The following is a 9,265-nucleotide window of genomic DNA, read 5'->3' as shown; positions in this document are numbered from 1 at the left end:
TAGTTATGTTGCTGGACTCCCACGTAGTTGACTGCAGTTCAAGTCCCAGACCCCGTGACTTAAACTCACGTCAGATGCATGTGCATGCATACCCAAGATCCCAAGAGGAGAATGGAGGAGAAGGGATTGTGGTGTGGTCATCCCCCTGGGGGGTGGGTGATTTCTCACTTTCTGTCTCTCTCTATCTTTCTGGCAAGTGCATGTGCCCTATAGCAAAAGCCTCTGAAAAAAATGTATTATAGAAAACCACCAGCAGGGACACTGGGACTCAAGATAATTAAAATCTAGTCTCCAGTGTAATAAATATTCCTTTAATTCTATGTCCATTAACTTGCAATGACAATACTATACTCAAAGGTTCTTTGAGAAATCTTACCTATAATTATTGCTAAAAAAGTTTTGATTAAGGTGACATGTAGAAGTACAAAACTTAAGGGCACATCATTTTAAAATTGCATTCCTAGTATTAATGACAAACCTGTGAGATAGAATAATTACTCTCAGGCCGGCTGGTGGTGTGGTGTTTAAGGCGATGACTCCTGGTCCTGGCTGCTTGCTTTCTCACTTTCCTTTTCACTCTGTCTCTCTCTGGTCAACGTCAAAGGAATAAAAAATAAAATAATGACAATGAATAAAATTTTAAAAAGTAATTATAAAAAAATAGAAAAGTGTGCTAAAAATTAATTTAAAAAAGAAATAATTATTCTCATATTTCAAATTAGTTTATTGTGGACTAGAATGTTTGGTGATTAAGTCGAAGTTATTCAGTGGTAGATGAGATTTGGACTCAAGAAATTCATAAGCCAGAACTCTGTCAAGAAATCTAACTGTAAAAAAAGTTAAATAACTGCAGTTAACTCAAATCCTAATTCAACCCTGTAGTTAATCCACTTAACTGAGGTAAAGATGAAGCTATTTAATTAAAAATTTAAGACATTGTCCTATGTGGAATGAGTTTCATTCCAAGTCTTCTTCATCTTCTGTTCCTGCTATTCACTTCCTATCCTCTAGCCTGTGCTCCCTATGGCCGCTGCCCCAAATTATCTGAAAGTAATCCAGGCATACCATTGCCCAAGCCTCAGGAATAAACAATTAAATCTTTCTCTTGGTGGTAGCACTGAACTTTGGTAGAATGTGTCCAGTTGATACGCATAACTGGTTACTAATTTGTACTTATCTTTTACATGATGTTCTGATTTGGGATACTGATTAAAGGAAACATAAATATTCTCCATGTGTATTTATAAGTTTGTAATTCAGAATAAAAAGTCTAATAGAAAACCTGGAATTAAGTTGGAAGTGTTTCTGGTATTGCACAATTTTAAGAGTCTAGGCATGAGTCTAATTACTGTTTCCTAAAACACTCTCCTTTTTGTTGCATTTATTCTCTTGCTCTTTCCAACTCGGTGGCTTGAAGAGCTTTCACATCTCTTTTCTGTGAGGCTCTGTAAGTGGTCTTATCATGTCTCCTTCCAACTCCGACTGCTTCTTCTGGGTACATTAGATCAGATTGTCCCAAACCTCTTGCTGAAAAAAGATCTGTTGAAAAGTACATGAGGTAGGTTTTGTGATCTAATGTACAGCCCTCAGGAAGGACACAGAATATCTCTCTGTCTTATCTGTCCTGGACCTTGTGTCTTACCCCGTCAAGTTCCTCACTAGCATAACAATTAAGGAGAGTCCTCAGCTGTGTGGAGGTGGCTGAGCAGGAAAGGTGAAGGAAACAGCTTCTAGAACTTTGGCCTCTATTTTGGTGTGTCAGGTGAGCATTCCAGAGATGTATCCTGTATTGTTGTGAAGACTGTTTTAGGACCATCTTCTTGAAATAACTCTTATTTTCTAAGGAAAAACCGATATTTCAATGTGGATATTTCAAATGCAGTCAGACTCCTTGTGGGATAACCCAAACATTTAGGAGAGTAGACAGTTCCTTCTTTGATGTGTGAGGAGGACTTAGTTTTGGGTTTATCAAGTCTCCAGGGAGCCTTCTATTCACATGCTATGTCTTCTTGCTCCTGAGGGTTTGGGGAAAACAATGGATAGTGTCCACCATAATTAGGACTTTCAGGATGAAGAAGTTCCTTTACCTTTCATTTGGAAATGAACAATTTGTCCCTGTGCCCTGTGTTATGAACATTCCTAAATGTTTCTTGTCTGCCATAGATTTGGCAAAATGCCGCTCTTCTCATCATGGATCAAAGTTGTTTTCATCATCATCTTGGCATTTCCTCTTTTTTCTGGTGAGTAAATTTTCAAATCATGGGTGACGCTTTTCATATTTCTTTCAAAATGCAAAAAACAGCTGCTGTTTTCTAGGAATGGAGAGGTTGTATTTAATGTGTTTGTAATAGTTAAAGTTTTGAAAATGAAGTAAGGCATGTTATAAATACCTTTTTTAGTATGTATCAGTGGATTGCTTTTTCTCATTTTCTACCTCAGACAAGTGGAGAAGAGCAGTGAGTTAGAAGGATAGGGGTCCTTCGATTTTGTTCATCTCTGAATGCACAGGTGAACACCTTTGACCGCCCATTTTCTCTCTTTTGGAGTTCTGATTCTTTCATTGTTAAATACTAAGTATGAAGGTAATGATGTCTTCTAAAACTGATATTCCTTGATAATCTATTCTGTTGTCTACTATCTCTGAGTCCTGTTAATCAAGGCTTTGTGTGAGGAGAGGATTCATTGATCCTTCTGCTGACAAGTCGTTCTTCCCTAGGTAAAATTCAGAATAAAGTAACCAGCAATTGTTGGGTAGACCACTGATTTTAGAGGTAAATAATATCATAGTATGTGCTAGTTAATTTCCTGATATTAATTCAAATTATGCAAGACATAGTAAGTGACAAAACAAGGTTTTGTATCTTTTCTGACTATGCTGTCTCATGTATAAAAACGAAGAAAACCCTGGTTCCTTTGGAGATACTTTAAAACGCATAAAGTTATTTTCCAAATAAAATATTCATTTGGGAATTACAGAATATTTGTGATTTGAGGCTTTTTTGGCAAATTTATGTTTTTGGTACTGCCACAGAAAGCTTATAGCATTATATAGACGGTCATGAGTAACTATTCGTAGATTTCTGCTCCTGAGAAATGTGGGTACTTCCCTTCAGAGGCTCTGGTTTTTCCCCTCTTTATATTTGGTCATTTCTTTGTGTGTTTTTACAGAAACGGTTCTTGCATCCATATCACAATTAGACAAACAGGTATGTTGATACCGATTATCTTGTAAACAAAAAGTAAACTTCCACTTTGTATATTATAAAAGGAAAATTTTTTAAAGAATTATTTAACTTTGTTTATTTATTTTATTTGACAAGAGGACAGAGTGAGAGAACGAAAATGAGAAAGCAAGCCTCCAGTTCAGGAGCCGAAATATGGTCGGCCATGTGGGAATCCAGTGCCCTTAAAAACCACGCCACCTGCTGGTCCCTATTATAGCAAACTTTATGACATATTGTGCACTACAGAATAACCTTCAAAAGCAAAAAATAATAGCAAAGCAAACAGCAATTATAAAATGCTGTGGAATTATTATACAAAGCTAAATCCACTGGACATCACAGACATCGTAAAAACACTCCATTGCTAAAGATTCCAGTAGAGGGCATAAGCTATGCTGTTCATAAGCATCCAGTATATGTTAAGGGTGTTTAAAGAATTGTTCATCCTAGCATAGCAGGAGTATTTGAAACAAACAACGAACCAATGAAATATTTAAGGGTGGATAAAACAATAATTTTCATATATTCACAAAAGAGAATTGTATGTAGAGGTAAAGAAAATGAACTGCAGTTCTAAACATCTCAATGGATAAAGGTACAAAAAAGTATAAAAATCACATCATGTGAGAATACACACAGAATTTTCTTTCTTCTTTACATACAATGTATACAATGTACTTTTCTTTTTTCTTTTTTTTTGAGAACTTACAAACATCCACACACAGCATTTTCTGTGTACATACATTACAATACTGGCAATATTAAACAAATTGTATACATAATGAAATCAATGTATCATGCTATACAGACATGCAAATATATACACACACACACACACACACACACACACACAAAAGTGTTTTTTTTTTTTTTTTTTTTTACCCATGATCATGTCCGGCTGTTAAGGCTGGAGGGTTGTGCTATGAAAGCTTTGAAGGTGCCTTTCTCTCTCCTTCTTCCTATCTCTCTGTCTTTCATGGAAGAAATAAATAACTTTAAAAAATCATGGAATAGGGGCCAGCAGGTTATGTAGGGGTTAAGGTGCTGAACTCAACATGGTTTATCACTGTTCGAGTCCTTAATGAGATGGCTTCAAAATCTGATCAGGTACCTGTGCGTGCATAGCCAAAATTCTGAGCGAAGATTGGAGGAAAAGAGGTTGTGGCATGGCCATTCCCTACATGGGGTAATTTCCTCCTTTTCCCTCTCTTTATCTCCCTCTGTCCCTCTCTGGAAGGACACACAGTCTGTGGCAAAAACTTAAAAAAAAAATGGGGTTTATTTGACCTGGATATGACAAGGAGTGGGGACAAGGTGGTTCAACTACAAAAATATATTCAACAATTTTCATGGCAATTACAATAAAAGCTAGATATGTAAAAAATATATCAATAACATTTTATGTGTAAGTGGTTTGTAAATACCTGCATGCTCATTTTTATTTTTAAGTATTTTGATGTTTAAAAAGGTTCTTTATTCTGAGAGAGAAAGAGAGAAAGTAGCACCTCTGAGACAGTCTTGAGGCTGTGATCCACCCTCAGCTTCAGCCGTCCTGATCATGGGCACATGAGCTCAGTGTACTCAGATAATACTCTGGATCTGAACCAGCGGTCTTCCCATGTGTATTTATAAACCTAAATATAGAATATATTCATTTATTTCTGTATATGACACTGGATAGGAAGAAAACAGGATTTTTTTAAGAAGAGTTATGAATAAAACTTTAATTTTATTAAATTTTTTTAACTCTAAGACTCTTCCAATACGACTGACATCTTAACAACTTGCTGAGGACTTGTAGTTTTTGCCCTCTCTGCCTTAGCCATTTTCCTAAAGACAAAAGCTTTACCATACAAAATATTTCTATTCTAAAACCTTTCCTTGAACTGTTTTACTAAAACTTCATTTTTACCACTGTAACCTTCCTTTTTTATTATTATTTTTAAATTTTTTTTATTATTTATATATCTAATTTAGATTGTTATACATCATTTAGATTGTGAAGAGACTTCACCCAGCATGATTTACACCGCAGTCCAGCCCAGCTGAGACTATTATACACTTCCTCGTCAACAGATAATTAACCTTGTCTGTGCCCCACAAGTTTCTTACCTCCCCATTTTCCCCCCAAATTTCCTTTCTTACGCTATTCCCCTCTCTCATACTTTCCTCTTTATCTCTAGTGTCCATTACAATTTTTAATACTTTTATGTTCTCCAGTCTTTCAGTCTCTTTCATAGAGTGTGGACAGTCGGTATACGTTAAGTGGAGACATACAATGTCTCTCTTTCATAGCCTGACTTGCTTCACTCAGCAACATATCTTCCATATTCATCCACTTTCTATCAGATTTCAGGGTCTTGTTTTTTATGCCTGAATAGTATTCCATGGAGTATACGTGCCACAATATTTCAATCCATTCATCTGTTTGTGGACATTTTGGTTGATTCCAAGTCTTAGCAATTGTGAACAATGCTGCAATGAAAATAGTTGTGCAAGCACTTTTCTGACTGAGTGCTCTCCTGAACTTTGGGTAGATACCCAGGAATGAAATTGCTGAATACATGGTAGTTCTATTTGAAAGTCTTTGAGGACCTCCTTATCATTCTCCACAGTGGCTGGGCCAATTTACATTCTCACCAACAGTGTATGAGTATTCCCCTTTCATCACATCCCCTCTAGCACTTATCATTATTTGTTTTTTTAATCTTCGCCAGTCTGGCTGGGGTTAGGTGGTATCTCATTGTGGTTTTGATCTGCATCTCCCTTACAATGAGGGATGCTGAGCATTTTTTCATGTGCTTTTTGGCTTTTCATATGTCTTCCTTAGAGATGTTGTTTATTCACCTTATTTTCCCATCTTTTAATTGGGTTAATCATTTTTTTTAATTTAAAAGAATTTAATTAAGGGAACCAGCAGTAATCGTAATGGCTATGTCGCTGGACTCCCATGTAGTCGACCGCGGTTCGCGTCCCAGACCCGGTGGCTTAAAACTCACGCCGGGCATGCGTGCCCAAGATCCCGAGAGGAAAATGGAGGAGAAGGGATTGCGGTGGGACCAACCCCCCCAGGGGGTGATTTCTCGCTTTCTGTCTCTATGTCTCTCTCTGTCTGTCTGGCAAGTGCACGCTCCCTATAGCGAAAACCTCTCCAAAAAAAAAAAAAAAAAAGAATTTAATTAACCCAGAGTACAGTGTGGAGTAGCTTCCTTCATTTGTTAAGTAGTCCGTTCAAGTTAAGGGTCATTTTTGGCTGAAGACATTAAGTCATGTTGCGAATGGGCTTATCAACATGCATTAGAAATACAATACATGATTTCCAGCAGAGAAATGATTGCAATTACACAGATAAACATAATCATACATCTATGTACATGCATTAAAGTTACATTTACATATATACAACATACATGTAAAACCTTGCGATTGATGTCATATCTTGTTCCTATGTGTTTTATTTATTTTTTTAACTTTTTATTCTCTTTAAAATTTTTTATTTTAATTTCTTTTATATATTCAATCACATATGTCACTTTGCTTGTAAAGTGAATGTTCCAATATGAATACATTTCTTACCAGTCCAGCTGGGGGTAATATACACGCTATCATCCACAGATAACCCATTTCTTTGTCCCATAAATTCTTGCCTCTATTTTTCTCCTTAATGTCTCTCCTCAAACTCTCCTCTTGTAGGAGAGTCCCTCTTTCCACACTGTATCTGGTATATATAACCATTTTATATGTTTCTATATCGTCTAGTCTTTCGGTTTTGGCCATAGAGTGCAGACAGTCGGTATATATTAAGTGGAGACATACAATGTCTGATGGATTGGTTTTAGAGAGAAGATTTTTGTTTCATCAGATCACAAGTGAGTTTCATGTCATGGTCCACAAAGGATTCTAAGTTGTTAAGAATTTATACATAACCCTAAGATTCATGTTCAGTGGCAATTCAACCATTTTTTTTTCTAGTTTCCTTTATTTATTTACATTCATTCACTATACATCATTATAGCAAACAAAATGAGATTTCCCATCCAGAATACACTGTAAATTGGTTCAATCAAGCACATCAACATATGTGTTATGGGGTTATTTATTTTCTTCTGGGTAAGCTGCTTGAGTTCCCTGTGTATTCTAGTTATTAGTCCCTTAACTGAGGCACAGTAACAGAAATTCTCTCCCATTCCAAGACTTGTTGATTCACACTAATTATGGTGTCCTTTGCTGTGCAAAAACTCCTTCATCTGGTGTAATCCCACCTGTTTATTTTGGGTATTATTGCCTGTGCTTTGGGGGTCTTGCTTAAGAAGTCTTTGTCTACACCAATGTCTCCCAGAGTTTCCCGTGTTTTCCATCAGTAGTTTTATAGTTTGTGGTCTTAGGTTTAGATCTCTGACCCACTTTGAGTTGATTTTTTTAATAGAGATAGATAGGGGTTCAGATTCATCTTTCTGCAGGTGGATACCAGTTTTTCCAACACCATTTGCTAAAGAGCTTTCCCTTTTCCCACTGTATTGACTGGTACACTTTGTCAAAGATGAGTTGGCTTCGTGTATGTGTTGGGTTTTATTGCTGTAGTCTCTACTCTGTTCCATTGGTCCTCATGTCTATTTTTGTGCCAATACCATGCTGTTTTGATGATCACAGCTTTGTAATTTGAAAATAGGATTTTTTTTTAAAAAAAAGTTGATTGTAGGAAAAATTTTCTAATATCTTTTTTTGTTTAGTAGCCAGACTGCAAGAAGTTTGAAAATCGACTATTTATGTGCACCAGAGAAATGCGTCCAGTCTGCGGCACTAATGGCAAAACTTACAGCAATGAATGCATTTTCTGCAGTAGTATGTTGTAAGAACACAAGATTAAATATTGACTTTCCCAAAGTAATGAAAGACCCTTCACAAAATGATAGAAAAACTAGTGTCTCTGATGGCCCAGACACAATATATACAAAAATTAACAGAACTATTCCTATAAATGCATAAGAAAACACTTGAAGCTCCTCTGAAGGTCTCATTTCTAAAAGCAGTTTTGTGTTTGACCTTTCAGTATAAATCCACTAGGTAGTCTGCAAATGTAAAAATCAATTAATTTAATTTGATTACTATGAATTACTCACAGCAGAATAATGACCAATATCAAGGCATTCCAAAGCTGAATGATCATCCCTATAATGTTGATCCAATTTAGCAAGAAACTTGACTAATTATGGGGATCTGCGATCCATCACAGTGGGCTATGCTGCTGCAAAGGGACCCATCTGATGAGCTGCTTTGTCTCCTGAATCTGTGGTAGCCTGTGAGCCTGCCTTAGAGTGCAGGAGTCTAGGACACTTCCACCCTCCCTTCCTGTCTCCTTCCCTCTGAAAAAGTTTGCAGTGTCAAGGTTTAGTCAGCCTTCCTACCCACTGCCAGATTCTCTCTCATAGGGTTTTCCTTTTATGAAATCTTTGCACATTTAATCCCCAAATTGTCTCCTGCTTTTAAAGAACTCTAAGACTAAATCTAATCTTTTTCTTGCCTTGGTTTAGGTGGGTCCCAAGACTGAGTCAGGGCTGAGCATGCAGGTAGTTCCAGCAAAGGGGCAAGGAATTACGCAGGGTTAGATGACAGATGGAGCTCACCTGCCTGAAGAAGTAAAGCACAGATGTTTAAATCCTCCTCACCGAGAAGCATTTTAGTTAATACTCAGAGAATTAAAATTTTTAAAAAAATAATATTTTCTTTCTCCCTCTCTTCTTATTTACAGAACAAGTGAAGTTAAATTTGGATTTGCTCATTGGGGTAAATGCAGAGCTTCTGGCTGAGCTGCGCATTCCTATGGCTTTATTGTAATCCTGTTTTGTGGTGGATCCTACTATACTCTTCTGAATAAGGGTCTTAAATCTCTAGATTATCAGGTGAATCTTTCTATAGTGTTAAGTGGAATAGAAGATGTCAAAGAATCTTTTCAACTCTTGTAACCTATATTAAAGAATTTTTAATGTCCATGTTTAATTATTGAGTGATAGTTTTGAAAAATTATTATCTTGAATATATAG

At 36.5% G+C, this 9,265-nt stretch overlaps 1 protein-coding gene across 1 annotated transcript; it reads left to right on the top strand.

Moving 5' to 3' along the window:
• Positions 1-1,455: 1,455 nt before the first annotated feature.
• On the top strand, positions 1,456-9,031 carry LOC102502644 (seminal plasma acrosin inhibitor A1-like). Its single transcript, XM_014587656.1, has 5 exons — positions 1,456-1,558; positions 2,164-2,240; positions 3,169-3,206; positions 7,958-8,073; positions 8,974-9,031. The coding sequence occupies exons 1-5, from the start codon at positions 1,554-1,556 to the stop codon at positions 9,029-9,031; spliced, it is 294 nt and encodes a 97-aa protein (XP_014443142.1). The 5' UTR covers positions 1,456-1,553.
• The last annotated feature ends 234 nt before the right edge of the window (positions 9,032-9,265 follow it).

This window comes from Tupaia chinensis, unplaced genomic scaffold, assembly GCF_000334495.1.
Source record: "Tupaia chinensis unplaced genomic scaffold, TupChi_1.0 Scaffold000228_1, whole genome shotgun sequence".
NCBI classification, from domain to species: Eukaryota; Metazoa; Chordata; class Mammalia; order Scandentia; family Tupaiidae; genus Tupaia; species Tupaia belangeri.
This window is presented reverse-complemented; position numbering and strand designations above follow the sequence as displayed.

Bases quoted from the DNA above. Each gene is read 5' to 3' on its own strand.
- LOC102502644 (XM_014587656.1), top strand. The intron at 2,241-3,168 runs GTGAGTAAATTT...GTGTTTTTACAG, and splicing joins GGCATTTCCTCTTTTTTCTG to AAACGGTTCTTGCATCCATA. The intron at 3,207-7,957 runs GTATGTTGATAC...TTTGTTTAGTAG, and splicing joins TATCACAATTAGACAAACAG to CCAGACTGCAAGAAGTTTGA.